This window comes from Gobio gobio (assembly GCF_949357685.1).
Source record: "Gobio gobio genome assembly, chromosome: 14".
Lineage (NCBI taxonomy): Eukaryota > Metazoa > Chordata > Actinopteri > Cypriniformes > Gobionidae > Gobio > Gobio gobio.
Genome location: NC_137107.1, coordinates 44192127 through 44219439, shown reverse-complemented (window position 1 = coordinate 44219439; position 27313 = coordinate 44192127). Strand labels below are relative to the sequence as shown.

At 36.8% G+C, this 27313-nt stretch overlaps 1 protein-coding gene across 1 annotated transcript in view; it reads right to left on the bottom strand.

Moving 5' to 3' along the window:
* kcnt1a (potassium sodium-activated channel subfamily T member 1a) overlaps positions 1-24980 on the bottom strand; it is a gene marked incomplete at its 5' end in the record, with an annotated part of 39604 nt that extends 14624 nt beyond the window's left edge. Inside the window, 23 exons of the mRNA XM_079835279.1 lie at positions 590-701; positions 853-987; positions 4411-4482; positions 4571-4743; positions 4848-4953; positions 7276-7486; positions 7560-7795; positions 7867-8016; positions 10304-10412; positions 10557-10665; positions 11702-11765; positions 13304-13440; positions 13522-13686; positions 13769-13952; positions 15286-15380; positions 15471-15554; positions 15636-15710; positions 15854-15913; positions 20071-20119; positions 20220-20261; positions 20626-20728; positions 20810-20889; positions 24892-24980. Coding sequence (XP_079691405.1) covers positions 590-701; positions 853-987; positions 4411-4482; positions 4571-4743; positions 4848-4953; positions 7276-7486; positions 7560-7795; positions 7867-8016; positions 10304-10412; positions 10557-10665; positions 11702-11765; positions 13304-13440; positions 13522-13686; positions 13769-13952; positions 15286-15380; positions 15471-15554; positions 15636-15710; positions 15854-15913; positions 20071-20119; positions 20220-20261; positions 20626-20728; positions 20810-20889; positions 24892-24980 — 2640 coding nt within the window. The remainder of the gene's footprint in view (positions 1-589; positions 702-852; positions 988-4410; positions 4483-4570; positions 4744-4847; positions 4954-7275; positions 7487-7559; positions 7796-7866; positions 8017-10303; positions 10413-10556; positions 10666-11701; positions 11766-13303; positions 13441-13521; positions 13687-13768; positions 13953-15285; positions 15381-15470; positions 15555-15635; positions 15711-15853; positions 15914-20070; positions 20120-20219; positions 20262-20625; positions 20729-20809; positions 20890-24891) is intronic.
* Positions 24981-27313: the final 2333 nt, after the last annotated feature.

The window sequence follows — 27313 nt, the reverse complement described above, 5'->3', positions numbered from 1 at the left end:
CAGATAGATAGATAGATAGATAGATAGATAGATAGATAGATAGATAGATAGATAGATAGATAGATAGATAGATAGATAGATAGATAGATAGATAGATAGATAGATAGATAGATAGATAGATAGATAGATAGATAGATAGATAGATAGATAGATAGATAGATAGATAGATAGATAGATAGATAGATAGATAGATAGATAGATAGATAGATAGATAGATAGATAGGTTGGTTGGTTGGTTGGTTGGTTGATTAGATATATTAGAATGGAAGTTTAAATGTCAGTGGATTAGAAATAGTTCATAGAATGGCAGCTAATGGAGTCTAATGGGCTTCAGTGTGTTTAGATTTGAATTTTGTCAGTTGGAGTTTGAATAGTCTTGGCTCATCTTAACATTCCGTCAATGAAAGTCAATGGGATTTTTCAGAGTTTTGATCGAAAACCGTAAGTCCGACAAGTTATAAAAGATATAGCAACTTGAGTCAGAACAGTCTGAAGCTCTGAGAATAGCAATATCAGTAAATTGGCTCTTTCAAGCCAACTTAATAATTAAATGCAAATAGAAATGCGCTCTCGTCTCTCCATCTCTCACCTTCTCTAATTTGGACAGGGCGAGGGAGTAACAGTCCTTCGCTCTGAACTGCATGAATCTCATGTTTGACGGGTGAGTGAGTTCTGTGATTATACTGAGACTCGGAAACAACCTGGAGAGACACAGAGAGAAAATCAGGCTATTATGAGATTTTTTGCATTTATGCTTTTGAGAAAAAGCACAAGAAACTGTTTGAGAAACAGGAATGCTATGTTATGCAAATGATGAGTTTCTATTGACAGACTGCAGGTCAGCGGGCTCACCTGAACATGGTCTGCACATTGACGATGGTTTTAGCGTCAGCCATATAGTCTTCCTCTGCACTCATAGTGCTTTCTTTGTCCACCACCACTAGATTATCAGCATACAGAACGCCACACTGCAATAGGCTGTCCAAACTGTCAATCACACAAACATCCAATCAGTTCATCAGCATCTAGAGGGATATATTTGAATTGTCCATCAAAGATAGGGCTGCATGATTGATGGATATACACCGAAATCCCTATGGCAAAGGCTGTGATTCAATGATATAAATATATGTGCTGAAAGTTATTATATACACTGCCCGGCCAAAGAAAAGTCTGTTGTCTGATGTTTCTAGCATGATATATGTTTGGCAGCAGTTCTTCTAACTCTAACTGATGGATTGTGTAGCTCTTCATGTCTTAAAGGGGTCATGAACTGCGTTGTTTTATGATGTTTCCTGGGGTGCACTTATAATGTTAGAATGCTTTTTACATAAAAAATGTTCATAATTTATTTTTAAAAAATGGCATTTTTCCTTCCCTGATTTTAGCCCTCTGGTTTGATCGCTCTGTCTGGTGTGAGAGTTCAGTGTAAACGCCCACTGCTGTGATTGGCTAACGTCTTTCCATTTGAAATAGCTAAGATTTACTCTCTCTTTTAGTGTTTTTACTACTACAGCTCTCATGGTTAACTTATAGTGAAAAGTGTTGCATTATATTTAGATCTATGGCATTACATTTAGATCTATGGCATTACATTTAGATCTATGGCATTATATTTAGATCTATGACATTATATTTAGATATATGACATTATAATTTAGATATGTGGCATTATGGCATTATATTTAGATCTATGGCATTAGATCAATGCATTATATTTAGATATGTGGCATTATGGCATTATATTTAGATCTATGTAATTATATTTAGATCTATGGCATTATATTTAGAACTATGGCATTACATTTAGTACTATGGCATTAAATTTAGATCTATGACATTATATTTAGATATGTGGCATTATGGCATTATATTTAGATCTATGTAATTATATTTAGATCTATGGCATTATATTTAGATCTATGGCATTATATTTAGATATGTGGCATTATGGCATTATATTTAGATCTATGGCATTACATTTAGATCTATGGCATTATATTTAGATCTATGGCATTACATTTAGATCTATGGCATTATATTTAGATCTATGGCAGGCATTATATATAGATCTATGGCATTATACTTAGTTTTATGGCATTATATTTAGATCTATGACATTATATTTAGGTCTATGGCATTATATTTAGATCTATGGCATTACATTTAGATCTATGGCATTATATTTTGATCTATGGCAGGCATTATATTATACATTATATTTAGATATGTGGCATAATGGCATTATTTAGATCTATGGCATTATTTAGATCTATGGCATTACATTTAGATATGTGGCATTATATTTAGATCTATGACATTATATTTAGATATGTGGCATTATATTTAGATCTATGACATTATATTTAGATATGTGATGGCATTATATTTAGATCTATGGCATTATATTTAGATCTATGACATTATATTTAGATATATGACATTATATTTAGATCTATGGCATTATATTTAGATCTATGGCAGGCATTATATATAGATCTATGGCATTATATTTAGTTATATGGCATTATATTTAGACCTATGACATTATATTTAGGTCTATGGCATTATATTTAGATCTATGGCATTACATTTAGATCTATGGCATTATATTTTGATCTATGGCAGGCATTATATTTAGATCTATGGCATTACATATAGATCTATGGCATTATTTTTAGATCTATGACATTATATTTAGATCTTCGGCATTACATATAGATCTATGGCATTATTTTTAGATCTATGACATTATATTTAGATCTATGGCATTATATTTAGATCTATGGCATTATATTTAGATCTATGGCAGGCATTATATAGATCTATGGCATTATATTTAGATATCTGGCATTATATTTAGATCTATGGCATTATATTTAGATCTATGGCATCACAGCGTTTCAGCAAACGATGACGTCAGTGGTCGACATATTCTGAGATCTCTCGTTTTCTGGGCCTGGTGTCTATAAAAGCTTTTCTTTGACTAACAAGGACGTTTTCAGCTCTGAAACTTACAGGATATTCTTATATCATGATGAACTTTTATATATCAAAGGCTCAAGGGAAAGTTGATTTCTCAATTCATCACCCCTTTAAACAGCCATGTAGGAAGACACATTATGGCCATATTCCAGGGTGACAATGTCAAGATTCATCAGCTCAAACTGTGAAAGAATGGTTAGGAGGGAGCTTGAAGAATAATTTTCCCAAATGAATGGGCACCTCTGAGTCTAGACCTTAAATTCATTGAAAGTCTTTGGGATTTGCTGGAGGAGACTTTACAGAGTGCTGGACTCTTGCATTGTCAATACGAGATTGTGACAAAAAAAATAATGATAATAAATGAAAATAAATGCTGTGATATTACTTCCATCAAGAGGTGCATCCATTTTTGGTCCAGATCTTGTATTGAGTCCAGCACTCTGTAAAGTCTCCTCCAGCACATCTCGAATGTGTCTTCCTACATGGTTGTTTGAGAAATGAAAAGCTGCACTACATCAATTAGGGTTGGAAGAACTGATGCCAAACATATAACATGTTAGAAACATCATAATCACAGCAATAATGATACAATCATTGACTTTTAAGCATTTGCCAATTTAAATCCAAACAGCAACTTAATATATATATATATATATACTTTTTTTTTTTTTTCACTGAAATATTACAGTGAATAGTAATATATATATATTTTTGGTTAATATTTTATTACTTGTAATTGCTATTTCCATTAATATTCAATAATTTTCACGGATTAAATACAATGCAATATAAATAATATAGAAATCCCAATGCAACGCAATATAAAATACAATATAAATAATATAAAAATGCTATATAATATAAAAATCCCAATGCAATATAAATAATATAAAAATGGAATATAATATAAAAATCGATTGCAATGCAATATAAAAAATATAAAAATGAAAAATAAATAATATGGAAATCCCAATGCAACGCAATATAAAATACAATATAAATAATATAAAAATGCTATTTAAATAATATAAAAATCCCAATGCAATGCAATATAAAATGTAATATAAATAAAAAAAAAATTATTTAAATAATATAAAAATCCCAATGCAATATAAAAATGCATTATAAATAATATAATGACTCAATATAAATATAAAAATTCCAATGCAATGCAATATAAAATTAGCTAATATAAAATGCTATAAAAAAATAATAATTATTATTATTTTATAGTCATATTTATTTTATATATAATCATAAAATCTTTGGCCAAATTGCATAGCCCTAGTTTTTTTTTTACAGTTTTTTTATTAAACGCATTTCAAATTGTAATCACATTTGCATTAGAAAAATCCCAATTTGTGATCACTGTGATCTCAAATCATGCAGTTCTAACCAAAGAGAAGGTTTTTTTTCCTCTATTACTTGTCAATGGTGCCACCCATATAATACACCATTGGGAAGCAGGATATGGCCTCAAGGAAGTGGTCATCGGGTCTGCAGGAAGTAGAACAACATTCATAAGGCTAATGAAACACATGCGAGGTGAATGAGAAAGTGTTGGTCTGTGTGTGTACGTGCTTACGGGTTGTCTAACAGCAGGACTATAGGGTTGAGTTCCCTTCTGGGTCTGTAATAGGCTCTTAAAGGCACTATGAAGTTGTAAAGGCCGTTTCCAGCCGTCTCAGCGGAAACGATGATGAGCTTGTTTTTGAAGCCATACGCTTTTGCGTCTTCAAAGGCAACATGCTCACAGCCCTACGCCAGAAAATGTGAGACAAATATGCAATGCTTATGTAGTCCAATGTAATGCATACTGCGCAAATACAACATTTGGAAGACATTCGGAGGCTGGTGCTCACCTGGTCAAGCTGTAAACAGCAGAAAGGGGCTTTCTGGGGCAGGAGATGGCAAAGGGTCGGGGAGCTCCCAATGTATGGAGAATTTGGAGGGTATCCTTTCACAAAACTGAGGAAAATAACATTAAAATACACCAAAACAGGGTTTGTTCATACTTCAGTCTTAAAAATATCACATTTACTCATTTAATTTGATACCTGTATGATTCCCCCCCCCCCAGTGGAACACAAAATTAGATTTTTTTTAAAGGGGGGGTGAAACACATTTTCAGTCAATGTCATGTCAATCTTGAGTACCTATAGAGTAGTATTGCATCTTTCATATCTCCGAAAAGTCTTTAGTTTTATTATATTTATAAAAGAAAGATACGCTGTACCGAGTGATTTTTTTTTTTCCAGATTTTTTACCGGAAAAATCAGAGCGGCTGGGGGCGTATCGTGTGGGCGGAGCTAAAGAATGATGAGCGCACGCAGCTATTGCGTTGAGTTATGCATGTTTACATAGAAAAACAATGGACTCGATAGCTGACAACACAAAGACATTTGAAACATTTTTACTCACCGCCTGCTACTAACACTTGACCGTGAACCTTAATCGCTGGGACCGCTCCATCTTTCAGCATTAGACGAGCTACAAATCCGGAGTTCAACTGTACCTTGTTTATAAACCATTGTCGCCGAAATTCAGGGAACAAACAAACACTTGCACAACTCCGTTGCTGCTCCGGACAAACATGATTGTCTTGCCATGACAACCAAAAACACACATCTTTGGTGACATTGTTGAATTCGTGAAGTCCTGTGACTGCAGCTTAGCCGCTTCCCTGCGTGAGAAGAAGAGAGAAGAGCCCGTACGGCCCGTACAAGGACATTCGGCCCCACCTGACGTCACATATACCCATACTCAAAAAAAAACTTTTAGAAACTTATGAGAAACCGGAAGGAGTATTTTTGGCACAGAAATACTCCATCAAACGTCCAACTTTTTTTTTTAAACTTTGTCCATGTTTAGGATGGGAATCCAAGTCTTTAACAGTGTAAAACGCTCAGTGTGCATGAAACAGCATTTCACCCCCCCTTTAATGAATGTGCATATGCTCTATATAGGACTGCACGATTTGGGGGGAAAAGCTAGTTGCTGTTTTTCAGATAGAAATTGTGATTGAGATTTAAAAAAGAAATCTAGGTTTGCTGTGTTTGTTAGTAGGGCTTCAAATCCAGTTGTCCGCAAATCCAGTCTCGACCTCTATCTTGTTTACAATCGATTCTGCGGTGAAATGAAGCGAACAAACGCACAATGTCTTGTGCACGTGAGCTGGAACCATCATGTTTGTTGCTCGGTAGCGCGACCTGTTTAGCTCCACGAGTCGGTGGGCGGGCTTGAGGCGGCGCTTCTGCATCCTATGATGTCAGTGGTCGACATATTCTGAGATCTCTCGTTTTCTGGGCCTGGTGTCTATAAAAGCTTTTCTTTGACTAACAAGGAAGTTTTCAGCTCTGAAACTTACAGGATATTCTTACATCACGAATCACGATGAACTTTTATATATCAAAGGCTCAAGGGAAAGTTGATTTCTCAATTCATCACCCCTTTAAAACCAAAGATGTTAATCACTGATTGTATATCGTTTTGTGAATTCAACGGAATTAATAAAGTTTCCGCAACAGCAATCGATTGAATCGCTTGTCTGTGAGCCACCAATACTGAAACCAACGGCCACAAGCTCTCGGCATGATTTCAAAAATACATTCCAGTGCCAGATCGCCTCTTATGTAACTCTACTAATCAACTAGAGATGCTTAATTTGTATTACATACAACAACTCAAGCTGCAAGAACAGTCGCTATCTATTTGCCGCCATCACTGCTACTCTGACAATGTACACAACAAGCTGCTTCTTCTTCGGCTTTTCTTAATACTGTGGGTTACACCATCAACACCCCCGTGGACACTGCCTTCTAGCGGTCTGCATGTGTAATTGCACATTGACGCGGACAACAACGCAGAAGTATAAATGAAAACTGACGCGTAACTTGCGGTGTAGAGGATACAGCGTAGGTCTGACGCAGAAGTATAAATCAGCCTTTATTTTGCTGGTGATTTTGAAACAAACCACTAAACCTATTCGAATTTGTACAAATACTTTATATTATATTACATTGATGTATAATATAAATGTAGCTGTTCGTTTAAACATAATAATGATTGGTGTTGTTGTTTGAATTAAGAAAAAGAAAGACAGAAAACATTCATACAGACTTAAAGGTGCAGTAAGCGATTTCTGAGAAACGCTGTTGAAAGTGTTTGTGAATATGAGGGCGGGGCTATCAAGATAGGGGTGTGATCCTTCTGGGTAGGGGTGTGTTTGTTTTGCTAATTTCAAATATCAACAGTGTTTCTCAGAAATCGCTTACTGCACCTTTAACTCACTCATTAGCTGTTACATCTTCATCTGAGTGTCCCGCCTCATCCTCTGATTGGTCACTGAGCAGATCACATGGCAGTAAGGAGGCAGAGTCAGCGATCTCCAGAACAGGCGCTATGCTTGGGCGTCGACTTCCTTGCTCGTTCTCTGGGGGCGGGGCAAGTTTGACGCCACACTCGGTGGGACTGGTGTTCTGGAAATCCATGGCAACCGTTCCTGAAAACAATCAAATGGTTATAAGCAGACCCTCTGACAACGTCCTGTCTTTCTTCCATTCATTCTCGCTCACCCATGCTAGCGAGGATACTATGAACAGGTAGGCCAGACGGGCTGTTTAAAATGTCACAATGGCCCCTCCCCTTTCCCTGATCTTCTTCCTGTCTGAAGATGAAGGCGGAGTTTTCCTCCTTTGTGATGTTGATGTAGTAACAGGTGTCGCTGGCAGACATGATGTGCCGTGGTCCAGGATTCAACAAGATGCTTTTGTTATCTTCTCTCTTTACGCCGATCATACACACACCGTACCTACAGCCAAACAGCCTGACATTAAAAGATTTCAACACATATTATATGTTTTAAATAGTGCGTAAACCTACTTTTTGTGAGCGTGAAAGGCCGCGTAGGTAAAGCTTTTGCTGTTGTACTCTCTGAAGAACATACTGTCGCCCAGGCGGATATGATACACCTCATTACCCGAACAACGGCCGTACATCCTCTGCCACTGCTCCGGAGACTGCTGCCCCTCTCTAAAAAGGGTTTTAACATGTTATTATACTATTTTTCCTTTTAATTGTCATTTATCAGGTCACTATCCCAAACGTAAAGGCACAGTATGTAAGTTTCGCCACTAGAGGTCGCTTATTCAAAACAAAGGCATAGCTTGATGATGCAGTGAATGAGCGTGGAATTCTCGGGCAGAAATCATGTTCATGAATGAGTGAATGTATTAAAGTTTTAATAACATTACGATGGTATGAAGCAGGACGCGCCTAGAGGCCTTGTGAGTGAATGCTAATGAGAGAGACCTGCACGAAACACAGATCTCTGAGCTTTTATTCTGCTTATGCTGCAGTCGCCGCTTCCGCTCTTTTCACAGCGCTGTTTAACATGCTTAAAACTATCATACTAAATACATTTGAGTGTGTTGAGAGTTATGTTATAAATGTACATTCACTTGGTGGCTGCTCTGTGAGACTTTGCTGTAATCTAGATCCATATCAGATAGGGGTGTAACGATATATCGTTAAACAATATATCGCAATATAAAAATGTGACGATATGTATCGTTGATGGAAACGATATGATATGCGATTTAGAGTTGTTTTATCCAAGGCTCAACTTGCTGTGGTCGGCCTATTTATAAGGTATAATTCACCCAAACACAAATGTACAAATGTACCACAAATGTAAATTCTGTCATCATGTACTCACCATCATGTCGTTTTTAATTTAACTTCCAAACACAAATGAAGATATTCTTTAAGAAACCTAGCTGGGGGATTTCTGTCCCTCCATTTAAAGTCCATTATTCTCAAACTTAAAAGATCCCAAAAATGTCATAAAGGCATTGTAAAAATAACTTATCGAGTGGTCTAATCCAAATCCAAGTCTTCTGAAGAGACACAAACAATGGCTTATGGTGAACAGACGCGCATACTGTAGTAAACACGGACGTTCAAAAGATTGCGTGATGCGCGAAAACAACATGAGTGAGTAAATACAGAATTAAAATTCTTGGATGAGCTAAACATTTACAGTTTGAGAGTGGTCATTTTGACACGCTTTCTTGCGTTTAGAACTGTGATTGATTGCATTGATCATCTGAAGCGCACACGCTGCCAGAACGGCACTCTTCAAAGTGAGAGCGCAAACATCATTTAAATCACCAGATCACATTTAATTTTAGTAGTATGATTATTCAAAGCATTTCAGAGGGTTTATTCTGTATAGTGCATTAATAGCGGGAGAGGCGGGACATAGCGAGCACTGGGAGAGAATGCTGCTTGCATTGAAAGCGCGAGTAATGCGTGAGGGGATAAAATTAACGTTTACGGAGTTTCAGTGACATTATTACATTAAACGACTATATAAAATGTTGAATATAATGTATAATAATGCAATGGGGCAATATTTGTGGGTCCTGATAATAATACACTAATAATAATATTTTAATAATAATAAATTCTTTATTTTGGCTTAAAATATCGGGATACATATCATATCGTGAGTTCAGTATCGCAATTTATATCGAATCGTGACACGAGTGTATCGTTACACCCCTAATATTAGAATATCATATTAATACAAACAGGATGACTAATTGACCGTTGCTAAATGACATGCAATTCATTTTAAAATGTATGATGGAGATTATCTCTGATTATGCTATGGTTAGCCACTTGACAAAATAGTGTTGTCTCTAAGGAATGGTAAAAACGTTACTCACGGTGAATCAAGAAAACAAGCGATTCAAACAATAAACGACTAGCCATGTTGCGCTGTATAACAATGATCAGTTTTCTTTTGATAAATGTATCTAAACAGTTGCTCACCTGTCTAATAAATACACATAATATATAAAGTGTTTTTGATTTTCCATGGTTTCTATGAAAATACATAACATTGTTATATGATATTTCCAACTAAAAATCTTACATATTGTGCCTTTAAAATAAGATATACTAATGGCAGGAACAAGTTTATTGGAACTGGATGGGATTAAATGCTTTGTGTTGTGCATGAAAAAGCACTGTGGTGATGGAACTTATCACTTAAAGATTATTACTACACTACGGTTCAAAAGTTTGGGTTCGGTAAGATTTTGTTAATATTTTTGAAAGTCTCTTCTGGTCACGAAGGCTCAAAAATACAGTAAAACAGGAATATTGTGAAATTTGAACTGTTTTCTTTTTGAATATATGTTCAAATGTAATGATCATTAGTGATAATATGCTCAAGAAACATTTTGCATTATGATCAATGTCGAAAACAGTCGTGCTACTTCATAAAGAAGCTAAGAGAGTTGCGACTCACTGTCCGCGAGATGTGTGGACCAGTAAAGTGATCAGCGTAGAGGTGGCCGGACACAGACAATTCAGAGCCAACATGGCGTATTTAAACTCTTCTTCACACACAACGTGATCTGTGGAAAGAAACGGACATGCTGCTCATGGGCAAGATGGCCGGGGTTACAAAAATGAGTAGTCTAAGGGCTTCAAATGATATTGAGAATGCAAGTTAGAAAGAGTGAGCAATACAAGAATGTGAAATAAAGGAAATTTACTACCTGCGAATTTAACATGGAACTTGTTTTCGGGCTTAAGAATCTGGACGAAAAGAGGGCAGTTTGGAGCGAAGTCTTTCACAGCCCAGGCCCTCAGAATGGTTTGGTGATCCTGTCAATAAATCAATACTCGTCATTGGGGATGTGCCTGAAGCCGAATACTATGTTCGGAAAGGAAATGACACATTCTAAGGAGCCCCTTAAGGGACATGGTGATGGAACCAAATATGAGATGGGAGGAAAAAATATATGTTAATGCTTTTGCTTTCTCTTGTGGGCATTAGAGAACAGCTATCAATATGTAGGGTATTATAATCACTTTTGAATACACGCTTGATTTTTACTTTCACATCTTAAAGGGGTGGTTGATTGCCCCTTTTTACAAGATGTAAAAGAAGTCTCTGATGTCCGCAGAGTGTGTATGTGAAGTTTTAGCTCAAAATACCCCACAGATAATTTTTTTATAGCATTGTCACTTTTTGAGGGTGAGCAAAAAAAACGTGCCGTTTTTGTATGTCACTTTAAATGCAAATGAGCTGCTGCTCACGGGGCGGAGCTTCAAGAGCTTGTGTTAGCAGCTCTGATAACTTCATGCAGCCAGTTCAAACCGGAGTCGGACAATTATGGAGAGAATCAAGAAGAAGTGACAACATAGTCTGGCTATCACCAGACCAAGCTCAATTTAAGATTGAACATTGGTCTGGAGAGTCTGCTCTGTATTTTCTACTGCACAAGAGGCATGATAAACGAGCATAAATTAAAAGACTCTGTACGCAATTGGATAGTCCTTCAACCAATCAGACCACAAGAGGCGTGATCAACGGGCATCGATCCATCCCTTCTCTATCCGTCATCGTGTTAAACCCGCCAATAGCGCGCCAGGTGGAAAAGCCAGTCTGTGATTGGTTCCCGCAAAAGTGTAACAGAAGCAGTAGAAATGAATGTACAGGTTTCCAGACTGAGTTGCAGGGCGAAATCTAATCGCCAGCAGATCAGGCTGGGTTTACCCAGTCTAGTGACAACATGTAGAATCCAACAAGATGTTCCTGAATGGTTCGTTTGAATGGATGGTTTGATATTCCAAATATTGACGTGTGTATCTTTATCGATACATGTGAATGATAAAATAAAAGTTATTGAACACTCACTGCCGCCATGCGATCAGCTTCATTTCTGCTGCTAAGAATGAAACATGCTTCCGCATCGTCCATCCTATAGAACAAAAGCGACCAATCACAGAGGGGGATTAACAAAGCAGGGGATTAACAAAGCAGACCAATCACAGAAGCTAGATTTTTGTTATTCCAAATCTTGTCCAATGCTCGCCTTCAAACTATGTGCAAACTGTGCAGTATAAAAAACAAAAAAGTGGTATAAATTGAGTGAAAAAGGCTTAAAATACAAGTTACAATATAAGGGTGCAAAATGAACTAGATGAGTAAAGTTCATGAACAAACTTTGAAGTTGGCTTGAAAAAGCCGTGTCTGAGAGTTTAAAATTACTTTGAAAAGCATAAAGTTTTAATTGAATTGTTGAAATTGAAGTTTGGGACAGTGGGGGAACACACGTTTCTAACACGATTTACCACATTGCTAGCATGTTTTAGCATGAATTAGTATGTTGTTAACACGTTTTCAAGTTGCTAGCATTAATTAGCAGGATTGTTCAACATGTTGTTAGCATTAATTAATTAGAATGATGCTTTCATGTTTTAACACATTGCTAGTATGAATTGGCATGTGTCTAGCATGTTTTAGCATTTTGTTAGCATGAATTACCATGTCACTAGCATTATTTAGCATGTTGTTAATGTGTTTTAACATGTTGCAAGCATGATTTTAAAAATTTTAACATGATGTTAACATGGATTAACATGTTGCTAACATGTTTTAGCATTTTGTTAACATGATTTACCATGTCACTAGCATTATTTAGCATGTTGTTAATATGTTTTAACATGTTGCAAGCATGATTTAAAAAAATGTAACATGATGTTAGCATTGGATAAGCATGTTGCTAACATGATTTAACATTTTGTTAGCATTAATTAGCTTGTCATTAGCATGATTTAACATGTTGCTGGCATGAATTAACATGTTATGATTTAACATTGTTGGCATGAATTAGCATGTTGCTATCATGTTTTAAATAACATGAATTTGAATGTTTTAACATGTTGTTAACATGAATTAGCATTTTTTTCTAGCATAATTTTGCATTTGTTTGAATTTTTTTACATGATATTATCATGAATTAACAGGATTTAAAATGTTGTTATTAATTAAGTAACATGTCACTACCATGATTTAATATGTTGCTAGCATGTTTAAATACGCTGCTAACAAGATTTAGCATTTCGTTAGCACGATTTAGCATGAATTAATCGTTGGCATTATTTAACAAATTGGTATCATAAATGATCATGTTGCTATCATGATTAAACACATTCTTTGCATTTTTTAACATGAATTAGCATGTCACTACCATTATTTAGCATTTGTTTAGCATTTTCATCATGATGTTAGTATTTTGCTAGCATGATTTAACACACTTGTAGCATGAATTAGCATTTTGTTAACATAATCTAGCATGTTGTTATCATTAATTAACATGTCACTACCATGATGTGCATGTTGCTAACATGAATTCGCATTTCGTTTACATGATTTAGCATTTGTTATCATTAATTTAAAATGTTAACATGTTTTAGCGTTTTGCTAGCATGTTTACTCAATGAGGCTGTCACTCACTTGGCTCTCAGTAAATCCTGGTTTTTGAGGGCGGAGCCTTGAAGGTAGATGACTCTCTGCGACCACAGCGGAATCTGCAAAATCCTCCTCACCTGGACATCCACCTCACATGGACACAAGATGACCACGTAATAATCCTAAACAAACACAACATGTCAAAATGGACAGAAAAGACATTCTAAACCTATTTAACACACACAGACAGACAGAACACACACCTGTGTGTGTGGGTGAGCGTAGAATTCGTTGAGAAAGTCCATGAGCAGGTCAATTTTGAGAGTGCTGACACATAAGACCACGTGCCTCTCTGTCTGAGCCCGGTGTCTGCTGTAGTTTCCCCCCGATTTCTGCCTTTCCATCCACAGATAGATCAACTCCTCAAACTACAGCCGGAGAAGAGGAGGACAGACAGACTATAGGAAAGTTCATTGGCCGGGTTCATAGTCAGTGTTGGAGTGCTCTGACCTGTAGAGGAAGAACCACCAGAGCCACACAGATCATCACCACCACCAGCAGCTGAGACGGCCAGATCTGTGGCGTCACATCGCCGAAGCCCACCGTAGAGAAGGTCACGATGCAAAAATACAACGCTTTAAAGAGAGACAGACTCTTCCTACCAGCACGTTCTAAATGCTGGATACCACATGTGCTGAAAGAGACACAAAGACTTCAGTCAGGGTGATGAGAGATAGAGAAGATCAGCTGCAGAGGTGGGCGATATACTAGTTGAAGCAATAAAATTGACAGAAATATTGTTTACATTGCGGTTGTGTTGTCGTTGTTAAACCCTGACCTCCTTAGTTAATAAAATAGATATTGAATATAGTTAGAAATAGAATAGAAAATAGATAGGATTTATAGAAATAGATATAGCTATAAAATTAAATAGATAAATAATAAAAAAAAAACTTAAATAAAAAAATGTATTAAACAAACATAATTAAAAAATTACAAAATAATATTGACAGTAAAATGATGTAAGAGACAGTCAATAAAAATATATAACTCTTTAAAAAAAGATAGCTAGGTATAAAATTGAGTAGATAAATCCTCACAATATTTATTTTGTAAATAATACTTACATTTTAAAAAGAAAAAAAATCATAATAAAAAAAATACATTAAACAAACATAATTTAAAAATTACAAAATAATCTTGGCAATAAAATTATGTAAGAGACAGTCAATAAAAATATATAATTCTTTAAAAAAAGATATAGCTAGATATAAAATTGAGTCGATAAATCCTCAAAATATTTATTTTGTAAAAAATACTTACATTTTAAAAAGAAAAAATGTATAACAAAAAGAATACATTAAACAAACATAATTCAAAAATTACAAAATAATCTTGACACTAAAATTATGTAGGAGACAGTAAATAAAAATTATTATCGTTTTTAAATAATATAAATTTTTATTAATAAACAAATTGAAAAGTACAATTGAAAAAAAAGAAAATCTTGTCAATAAAATGACATGCTGAAAATAGAGTAAATAAAAAACTAAATGTTTAATACAAATAACAAATAATTAAATGAATAGTAAAAAAATGAATAAGTTAAATTAATGAAATACAATTAAAAAATAATAATCTTGACTTGGAAAAAGTCTCCAGTAACATGAAATTGGTGAATCGAGCAATTTGCAAATTTTGCAAATCCTTTTTTAAATAGAGATGCTGTATTTATTGTCTATATTTTAAAATATTAATATTAAAATATTAAATATTTTAAAATTGATACATTTCAATTTACACAGCTCTTAATAAGCTTCCATTTTACTAATCAAAGGGATATTTCGTGATTTTTTGTAGTTTTTGGAATATATTAATATTTTAAAATAAAATATTTAAAAAAATTCTATAAAAATGCATATATACATTTACACAGTTATTGTATCAACCAATATTTTTTGAGAATATCACAATATACATTTTTGGATTTATCGCCCAGCCCTAAACCAAATGAAAATGAATCTTACCCGGTGAAAACAAGACACAGGAGAGTGCAGATGAGAATGAGAACCTGGTTGAACATGGCCGAGTGTGTTCTCTGAATCGCCCGGTGCAGATCATTCTGTAACACACACACACACACGCACTGGTTTCCGTACAGCAGTGTACAGACACTTAGACACATGTTTATTTGGGAATGGTTAACACTCACTATCATGCTCTCCAGAGCACACTTGGCCAGCCAGCAGTTGAGGAACACTGGGATAAACAGGTTTCTGAGTGGAGGCCAGAAGATCTGACACACAGAAAGAGGTCAGATTACATTATCAGCTGTGGTGTGAGGAGTTGGGGATTTACTTCTGAAGATGCATCTTACCGTTATGATGAAAGGGACAGTATTTAGCATCTCCAGCAAGAAAGACACCTGAAACATCTGCTCCCATATGTTACCCTGGAAAAACACATGCACATAGTTGTGTCTTTATACTGCTGTGCCAAAGCAAAAATGCAGTAACTAGATATTCACGTCTGTGACAATGAAAATCGGTATAAATTCAATCAACACTTTCACACTTCATATATGTACAAGCTCACCTTGTAGCTGAGGTACGTTAGCAACATGGCCTCCAAGAAACTGATGGATGCTACAATCACCTGAGGAAAAATACATGTGTTTTTTGTTGAATGTCATATTTGGCTCATATAGTCTGATATAGTGAGAATATGGAGCTCATATTCGAGGAGGGGAAAACACCTCAGTTTTATTCAGAGACCCAAACTGAGCTAAAATAAGTAATTTGGTGCAGATGCTGATATTTATGGAAGCTTGTTTCCACCACAATAAAATATTTTAAAAAGATACCGCAACTTTTTATCTCATAAATGTGTTTACATCTCGCAATGACTCGAATCTGACTTTTTTTCTCACAATTGCAAGATATAAAGTCCCATTCTGAGGGGGGAAAAGACTTTATATCTTATAATTCTGACTTTATCCCTCTATGGTACAGTGTTGTCTCCAGGCAACATAGTCTATTTTAGCTTATTTTTAATAAAATGTAACACCAATTTATTTTTCAAACCTATCTCAGGGAAGAAGAACTCAAAAATTAATCAATGAAAGTGCCAAAAGTTTCAGCACATGTGCACAGGTCACGTGGCTCCATATTTTCCATTGCAGCCTTCAAAATATGACTGAAAACACCCATCCTAAAACTAACTAGCCTTTTCAGTACAAAACTTTTTTTGCACTTCTGCTGTAACAGCATTGTACTATCCTGTACTTATGGAAACAGGTATGTTGCACTGTCTTTAGATAAAGTGTTCTGAATCAAATGAACCAGTTGCTTCGCAAAATGATTCACTGATTTGATGTGCTTGAAACACCACAGGCTGGCGGCACCTGCTGGTCAGAACAGTGTAAATGCAACTCGGACTTCTTTTACAAACCAATTACATGTGTTTTTATATTAAATGTACAAATAATTCAATAGCATTAAATATGAAGGTTATGTAAAAATGGTGTAGTCCTTGTTTATGTGTTATTAGGCAGGGCTTGTCAAACTAAGGTAAATTAAAAGTCATTCTCCTATTTGTATCATGCAAAAGTATTCAAATTCATGAAATTCATTTAAAATTAACCTGCATTATAAAACTGACTCGAGATCATTTAAAACCTTTAGACAATCATTCATGGATTCAACGAGATCAATGCCATCTAGTGGCAAATCATAAACGTTTAGAAACCAAGGTTCGAAACAAGCGCTGCATCCGAAATGGCAAACTTCCCTACTATATAGTTGGCGAAAAACAGTATGTGACAAAAGAAGAATTCACAGTACTGATAAAAGAGTACTACTTCTTTCGGCGAGATTCTGAAGTGTGCATATGATGGATGCTTTACTATCCCATGAGGCCACGGGAGAGGATTTGTGAATGGCAGTGAAGCGACGTAACGGTCACATGATAATGACAACATGGCGAAAAGAGTATGTCTGGATTACATTCATATACCTTACGAAAAAGAAGTATACTTCAAGTTAATTTTATGAAGTATACTTAAGTAAAGTTCAAGTATATTTTTAAGTATACTTTATGCAGTAAGTATACTATTTCAATACTGCTTGGGACTAAATTGGCCCACTTTTTAGTATATCAAAGGGTACTTTTAAGTGTAACAGTATTAAACTTTAACTGCACAACTAGTTCACAACTACGTTTCTCATTTGTACTGCATCTGTACTACAAGTGAACTTAAGTATACTAGTAGTTTACTATTTTAATACTTGTAGTATTTTTTTAGTTTATGAAAGTACACTTTGAAGTGTACTCTCAGTAAACTAATTTAGTAGTTTTATACTGCAAGTGTACTTTTAAGTTTTCTACGATTGTGGATTACCCCTTACAAATAAAACCACATTTGGATCTTCAATCTTCTGTAACAAACTGCTCTGAGACAGAAGATTGAAGATCCAAATGCAGTTTTATTTGTAAGGGGTAATCCACAATCGTAGTCAAAAACAGGCAACAGGTCATACACAGGCAAGCAGTCCAAACAGGCAAACAAGGCAGGAGAGACAGGCAAAAGGGTAATCCACGGAACAGGCAAGTAATCCAAGACCAAGAGACAAGAAACCAGGGAAAACGCTCAGAAATGCAGTTTACAACAAACAAGACTTTGCAATGAATGACTGAGATAACCAGGCTATTATAGGGTGGAGTGAACAGGGAAATGAGACACAGGTGTAAACAGTGAGTGCTAATGAGTCCGGGCAAAGGATTATGGGTAATGTAGTCTATGAAGGCGTGACAGTCCGGGGTGAAGTGCCCTCAGCTGACACTTGAAATATACCTTTAACTAATTTTAAAAATTATCCATTTAAATATTATAAATTTTAAGCTCCATGCATCCTTTTTTATCATCACTTGAATGTGGGTAAGTTTCATAAAAAAAAGCTACATTTTAAACAAAAAGCTGAGAAAATCGTGTTTTTGTCAAAGACTACGCCTGGACGGCATTCAGAACGCTGATCAAAACACAGATCGAGTCCATCAACATCCCCAAAGCTTCACAGTCATTTCCTCTTCATGGGTTCAACATCTCATTCAGTAACATTGGGCGGTTGTGATTTATATGCTGTTTAATGTTTAATGATGGTCACGTTATTTTACATATGCATCGGCTTAAATGAGATCGCTCGTTTCTACTTCTTCTTTGCCTGTGTTTTGATATAGAGATTCTGGCTGAATGCGAAATCGGCCCATAAACCCTCATTCACTATTCCCTATGTTAGTCCACTAATACAGTTCACTTGAAGGAGTGAAAGAAAACGAGTGAGTGAATTCGGTCAGCCGTTGAGCATACATCGTCTGTACACTCGTTATTGCGGTGCAATGCACTCAAATGGCTGTCCCCTCAAATAATGCCTTATTTAAAGGTATAGGGGGCGATTTCGGATTCAGCCTCTGATCTGTACTCTTTCAGAGGATGCATAATAGCGCCCCCTACCATAAAACAGTGAAAACATGGATAGGCGGAAAATTCAATCAATGGCAGGGGAAGAGTAAAGTAGATTTGAAGAAAATTCAAATGTACATAGACTTTCTGTCAGTATAAATCAAGTATACTTAAGTGCAATTTTAAGTATATTTCTGAGAAGTACTACATAAAAAGTAGACAAAAGCCCTACGCGGGCGGTAATTGTTTCTTATGTGGACATCCGTAAAAATAAATGTGAATGCCACTAAACTTGTGCATTCGGATGGTGATTTATTCACACAGTGGAGCGAGTTTTATGATACGAACCTGGGAACACACTGCTCAGTCGAATGATTGTCTGCTGTAAATAAAATGTTGGCTTGGAATAATAAGGATAAATTCATATTTAATTGAATAATAGGAAATTGTTAATTATTTAAATCTCCTGTTTTAAAAATAGGAAGATAGGATGTCATTTTAAGTTAATGCAGCCTCTTATTTACGTGAGGTAAACATATTATGCTGCTAATTTAATGTATATAATATTAATTACTGCCGTAATAACCCCCCATTATGGCCCGTTTACGTGTTTTTCTTCTCTTTCTATTGGGTCCCACCTAGTGGCAAGTGGCATCCTGTATGAAATCCATGTGGGCAATTAACATTGGGTCATTAGGAACCCGCGGACAATCCTATATGGGGCCCATTTTTCAGCCCATTTCATACACATATGGGCCCCACAAATAAATGTTGGCTGGGACGGTGCACTGCAGTGGTCAAAAAGGATATAAACAGTGAATTTTGAAGCCATTTCTTTTTGAAAACTCAGAGATGTGGATTCGAACGGCAATTAGATTACCACATGTCCATGATGGTTGTCTAAAAACAGTAGGTAATTCGGCCAGGAATTTTACGGGGCTGGTGGGAGAAAAACACTGACAATCTGGATCCGGACGGCAATAAAATCACAGACTAGCCCCTGTAAATGAGGAAAAACCTTACGACCCATTGAGAAACAATTACCATCCGAATAGGGCTAAAGTATACTTTCCTATTTCTAGACATTTGAATAAACTTCTTTTTCGTAAGGGTACACACTCATATTATACAGAACACGCTTTTTTTGAGGTCCTGAAGTAATTATTCAAAATAAGTACCTACTCAAGAGAGCAGCCTATGAGATTTTGGACGCAACCAGACATGAAATCATGTGACTTAGCGAGTTTGATACGTCCACCAAACTACTGATTCTAAACAAAAGATGAATAATTGTTGTGAAGCTGTGTTTAATCAATAAATGTAAATATAAATGCTTTGTTTTCCCTGGACTCACCTGAATGGCCCACACTGGTTCTTTTCTGTCTACCCAGAATATCAGCTCCCTGGAAGAAAAAGACAGATTACAGCAAATGCATTAGAAGTATAAAATCACATCTGCATAACTGAACAAAACTGCAGATTGATGCTGATGGCTTTTCTCACCAGTTGATCTCGTTGGTCTGCGTGGTGCTGTTGCAGTTGATGCTGTAGAGAGAAGAGGTGTGGGTCGCTTACTGTGACACATCAATCTATAGGGATATTTTACTGCAGCATAAGAAATGAGTCACTTATTTAAATATTAAAAAAATTATCTAACAGCAGCATAAATGAGTCATGGTAATCATACACTTTAAGTGAAATGCAAAAGAAGCGGCACACTGCTATTTCTGCTCTCTCAATGAAGTTTAATACATTTCAAAGTTTTGAGCACTCGTAAAAGCATTGTGCCGGTTTCTTTGCATTTCAGCTCGAGGACCTGCTGAAGTAATGTTTGGATGTGATCATGCTACTGTGAAATCATACTCTTTAGGCCATTTCACACTCACAAACATTAAAACACAGTTCTGACCATGTGTGCCGGAGCGGGGCCGGATTGTCCGTCATGACTCGGATGATGTAGAGAACACATGTTAAAAGCTTCAGGCAGAAATTAAATATTCGGATCCTTAAACCTAGGGAGGGAAAGTTCATATATTATAAGACCGCGAAATGGGGTCAAATTAAATTCCAAATGTCACAGGTTTGAGACTTACTGGATCTTTGGTTTTTGATGAAGAAAAGTTTGAGTCTCTCTTTAAACGTGTTCTCATCCACATAAAATTCCACATGAACCCTGCAGGAAAAAAACAGCAGTGTAGCATTAACTGATAAATAACTCAATCCACTGAAAGATCCCTTATCTAGTTCAGTTATGAAGCTCTAGAGGTCTTTTTTGCTAAATGCTCCTTTGTGGTATCACCTGATGGAGTTTGGTTCCTTGCCTCTGTCGCCTTTGGCTTTGGCTTACTCAGTTGGGGACACTAAATATTCAACTATATTACTGATCAGCTCATTTCAATTATCATAAAGTCATAATTAAGAGATAAAATGTTGAAAATATGATTTTAAATGTCCTCATTATTAAATAAAAAGTCAAATATATGATTTAAAAGTCATAATAGTGAGATAAAAAGTTGAAAATACCACATGCTAGGTCATAATTATAAGATAAAATGTTGAAAATATGATTTTAAAAGTCTCATTATTAGATAAAAATTAACACAAAAAAATGACATGTTAAGTCATTGTAAGATGAGCAGTTAAAATTTGGACTTTAGACATTCTGAGATGAAAAATTTACATTTTTGGATTTAGTCAGAATTACTTAAAAATCTAAATTATGATTAAAAGTCCTAATTATGAGATAAAAAAAAAATGAAAGTAGATTTTAAAAAGTCTAAAGGTAGACCAAAACACACACTAAGACATTTAAGAGATGAAATCATGCTTATTTTATTATTTATTTTTTTAAATGTGCTTTTCATTTTTTGATTCACACTTATAATAATAATAATATTTACATTTTTTTCATTTTGTGCAATATTTTTTTTACATGCGTTTTTACATTTTGAAATCAGTTTTTACAACAGAAATTAATCAATCAAAAACTTACTTTAGGTTTTCATCTAAAGCAAAGTTCATTTCCTATCATCACTGTAAAGCTGCTTTGAAGCAATCTGTGTTGTGAAAAGCACTATAGAAATAAAGCTGACTTGACTTGACTATCATCCACACATGTAAATTTGGATAACATTACTGCAATAAAGTGATAGCCTTTAGCACTTTACAACGTGCCATGGGAGCAAACTAACTTTACTTAAAAATTCTTATTCTGATAATGTTCATTTCCTATCATCTCTAATCTGAAAGCCAGGTTTCCCCCAATATCTGTCATTATTAGCAAAACGCATTTTACACATGGGGAAAACCAATGGTTTAGTCAATAATTCAAGAAGGTCCTGACTTTAAAGCTCTAGAGTCTAACTTGGCCTTATGAAAAAGTAACATAGTTATTATAACTGTTGAACTATAGCATTTGTTACTGAATAAGAATATGTTTACAGGTAAGACCATTAATGGCTGCACATTTTATCGGGCTGCACATTTTATCATCAGAGTCGCGATGGGAATGGCTCATGCTAATATTATCACACTTTTGGATCGCGCTGGTGAACACGAATATGGCGATTCGTGTGCCACTCATGCAAAATTAAACAATTGGGCTTCAGTCATATTGCGCAGATAATTGGTCCGTTCAGTTTCTACGGCTTATAAAAGCTCATAACGCGCTTTTAATTAATTAATAGCCTGATTCTATGTTTCATGGGCGGTCAGAGTGACCCTAAACATGACACGAGAAGTGTCGGTATGCAGGAAAAAGTGAGGGTACGCTACTGATCAAAATATAGAAAGTGCTGTGTATCAGTGCGTATCGGCCCACTTCAAGCACTGCGCATGGCACAAACTGATTGGCCTCTGCTGATCCTGCAGCCAATGAGATTGCTTGCTAAACAATTACATAGTCTGATTCATTGTTTGCTGCAAGCTAGCCCTTCAGCGCTATCAGAGCTCCTCTGAAACCCTACTCAACCCCCAGCTCCACCTGCCTAGATCTGCTACAAGATTTGTTTCTGTCTATTGATGCAGTAGCAGTATATCTTACATGCTCACAGCAGTGTGTCTGTTTATCTAATAGCAGAAGCATCTACTTGCTCTCGTCACGTTGCGCCGCGTCTCGGCGCATCAAGTCAAGTCAGTCAAGTCAAGTCAAGTAAGTCAAGTCAAGTCAAGTCAAGTCAAGTCAAGTCAAGTCAAGTCAAGTCAAGTCAAGTCAAGTCAAGTCAAGTTTCTCCTGCGCTTGAGTCCTCACTCTTTTCATCACCCAGGCCCTGCTCGCTCTGTTTTCTACTACACTGGCCTGAGCGAGCGGTCAAAGGCAGAAGGCGGTCCAACAGAAGATTTCGCCGCATTCATGGAGTGGGTACTGATAAATAACCACTCGCCTTTTACCATCTGCCCCGCTGAGGAGGACAGCGTTACCAGTCCCACTCCACCACTGCCAGAGACCAGCCAACCACCACCAGCGAGTGATGCAACGGAGAAGTTGCCCGAGCCCCCCGCAGACCGTGGGGACCGGACACCCGCGAATGACAAGCCCGTACCGAGGACAAGGACGGAGTGTGTCATCGCCCCGGAGCCCGGACCACCAACAAGGTCTGACCAGGTGCGTGAGCCGGCAACACCGTACATCGCGGTGGGAGTTCTTGTGGAGGTCGAGGGCTGGGAGGAAAGCCCCGCCCACAACACCACCGCAGTGGATGAGTTGCAGGAAGTCCCTGGCAGCTACATAGAGCTGAGGAATGTTTTTGAAGTGGACCTAATATACTTTTTTGAAGTGGATTTTCCAGCGCCCCCTGTCTCTCCAGAGTCTCAAGAATTCCCGCCCAGCCTCCCTCTCCCACCTCCTCTGTCGGTCCATTCCTCAGTGCTCCCTTCACTGCTGTCCTTCTGCCCCTCTGCTCCGCCCACACGCTGGGTGGACACGCCAGTGTCTTCAGGCCACCAGCTCTGTCCCGCTCTGAGGTTACTCTGTCTCCGCCTCCAGCCTCTGTGCCCCCTACTCCGCCTCAGCCCGTCCCTCGTCTCTCCGGCTCCGCCTTGGTCAGTTGTTAATGTTACATGTCTAGTCTGTTTTGCTTGTTATTTAGTTTATCCCTTTGTTCAGTTTCCCCGCCATTGTCATTATGAGTTCATTCCATCGCCTGTGTCCTGTTAATTAGTAACGTCTATCGCCTGTGTCTTGTCAATTACCTCGTTTGCTCCTGTGTATTTAGTTCTCAGTTCTCCCTCAGTGTTTGTCAGTTCTCGCTTCATGTTGGATGTGTTAAGTGTGTTCCTGAGTTTGTTATTAAAGTTCCTGTTTATCCTCATCTCCGCAAGCTCATTGCCTGCCTGCACGTACGTTTGTAACACAATGCCTCTGCACTTACTCACAATTTCTCTCAACATGGGGACAGCAGAGCTGTCAGTCAATAAATGGGAAAATAAAGTGACTTGAGTTACTTATTTAAAGAAGTAAGTCAGATATTTTGTTGTAAATTTAAAAGTAATGCGTTACTTTGCTAGTTACTTACTAATCTGATTACGTAACTCGCGTTACTTGTTATGTGTTACCCCAACACTGCTCATGTAGATATGAATGTTCATGATCGTAATGCATAAATTATGTTGTATAATGTCAATAGAAATAGTGCAGAACATGTGAGTTTTTCCATGTGGGTGTAAAACTGATCAGTAATATCAGACTCTCTTCAGCTTTCTCTGTCCATTACCCTGTTTTACTATGTTTACATAGTTCAGAAATCATCTGTTTACATAGTTCAGTAATCATCTGTTTACAAAGTTCAGCAATCATAACAATCTCAGACTGGAGATGCGATGTGTCCGCCAGTTCCCATGGAGACCACAGGAACGGTGGTTTTATTTGCCGTAATAAAGTGAGACGGAGGCATCAACATTACAACCCCTGGCACAATGTAGTGTCCAAAATATTCCATATGTTTTTGTTAGAGTGATTGCATTTAGCATGGTTTCATATAAAAACAGTGAAACTGAAATAACAAGTAATTAATATTATAAAGAATGCAAAAAAACTTTGACAACAACTGAGAAGTGCAGCATCTGAAATCCACTACAGCATTCCTATACTTCAGCAAAAAGGGAAAGCCAGACTTAGACTCGGTGATCCTTTCTAGTCATTCAAAAGACTGCAGTGACTCTTAGAGACGCATCCTACCTCTGCCCAGCATCGCTACCAAAAGAGTCCAGCCTCCAGTTGACCAGAGCTGGGTTAACCCAGGACGGCACTGTATTCTTCTGTTCCATAACAGAGAAAACCCAGAGGGTTTCTAGACGAGGATGTGCGGAGTTCTGAGCTGAGGATTGTTATGGAAGTACATAATCTTCAGCGGCGTGGTTCAAAATAACCCGCCCACACACTCTAGACTGCAGGCGCACAAGCGTTCTGCTCAGTCTCTCTCTCTCTCTGTTGTGTATGCCTCTGCATAATTGTTTATTCGTTTTTACTAGCATCTCTCTGTCAAATATGGGCATAAGTAACATGTCTATGACATGCACAACAGCTGTTAAGTTTGGCAAACCTTACGAGTTCTGTTAATGCATAAAGCTTATTAAAAATTAATAGGGTTTTTGTATTGTGGATGATGGTCGTCTTTCAACATGCCTCACACGAGTGTGTGTTATCATAATGTGTTTGTTTACAAAGAAAACTTTTAATGAATGAGCAACAAACTCAACAAGGAAAATTTTAATATTTCAGTCAAATGAGCAGTTCTTTTGCTTTTTCTGTCTTTCCCTTTCCGCAATGCCCACCCTCTCTCCCTCCTGTTCTCAGGAAATTACAGATAATAACCTGCTCAAGAGGCTATTTCTGTCGATCTGGAGAGATGTGGCCGTGTGCCCACACACACACACACAATGGGACTTTTTCTTAACATTCGAGGTTTGCCAGTTTTAAAAAAGCAAACAAAATACTTTGTCTTGTCTCTTGCAAAAAACAATTACACACACGATTTGATCAAACAGAGTTACATTTTCCATATATAATGTTCTGGGTGGTTGCCAAGGTGTTGCTATATGGTTGGTGTTTATATTGCTTACATTCCATACAATAAAAACACTCTGTCTAGGTGAAATGCACTAGCCAGGGCATCTGCCATCTTCACATTTTTGTGATTCAGTCAGTAAGTACTAACCAGGGGCTGTACAGAACTCATTTATGGTGTTTGGATGTGGTTCTGACTTCTGGTCTTCAATGAGACGGGTATAAATTTGCAGGTGGAGCAATGGTAAAACTGGGCAATATACATTGTCACTATGCATGTACCTGTCATCATAAAATGTCTGGTCTCCAAGCAACAGGTCTCGGAATCGGAAGTAGGTTTGAAGGGAAGGAACCACCGATGCTCCAGTGGGCATCTCGAGGTCCTGCACATTTAAGACCACCCCTCTGCCCCCACAACTGGAGCCACATCTCGGACTGCCAGTGAAAGAAAAAACAAGAACTTGGAAAATAAACTATTTGACATTTTAAAAAGCAAGCTAGTCTTAGGTGTCTTCTGAAGAATTGCCTGTCTCGTTTCGAGGGTTGAAAACTGATGAAGATTGACAAGAAGTGCTGCATTACCACCAACCAAGACCAAATTTACCATAATACATTAACAACAGATTGTGCTATGATCCACCTGTAGTTTCAAAAATCTATCTATCTATCTATCTATCTATCTATCTATCTATCTATCTATCTATCTATCTATCTATCTATCTATCTATCTATCTATCTATCTATCTATCTATCTATGTGAAACATTTAATATTTGTAATATTAAATGTATTAAAAATACATTATAGTTTATTTGTATTGTACTAAAAACATACTCAAGTACATTTTTAATGCATTTAATAGTATGTATTTTTCACCTATCTATCTATCTATCTATCTATCTATCTATCTATCTATCTATCTATCTATCTATCTATCTATCTATCTATCTATCTATCTATCTATCTATCTATCTATCTATCTATCTATCTATCTATCTATCTATCTATCTATCTATCTGTCTGTCTGTCTGTCTGTCTGTCTATATATCCATCTATTTGTCTGTCTGTCTTTCTGTCTATCTATCCATCTATTTGTCTGTCTTTCTGTATATCTATTTATCAGTCTGTCTCTATCTTTCGCATTTTTAGCTTAGTTAGTTTTGAAGAAAACTGTGCGCGCACTTTACCTCAGGCGCGCAGTGCGCGTGCTCCCATCGTCGTATTCAAATGTGTGGTTGGTGTAGCACGCGCCGCTCATCTTTTCATCCGGCGAGCGGCGCGCGGACGGACACGTCACGGCCACCGTTTCTTCCTCATGAGCCAGAGCTTCAGGCATCGCGCGCTTTTACGATTTAAAAAAATAATCCGTTATTCAGTCAACGGTCAAAAATGTCCACATCAGGTAGACAGGTAAAAGTTTTTAAAGGTAAAAGTATGTTATCCAAAAAACATGGTGACGATATCAAAATCTGTGAAAAGTCAGCTGATCTGACGTTTAATCAAGCTTCACTTGTACTTTCTGACATTTATTATTTGCTGATTTTTTAAACACAACCTGAGTCTCTCAACTTCTACATCAACTAGCATTGAGAGGT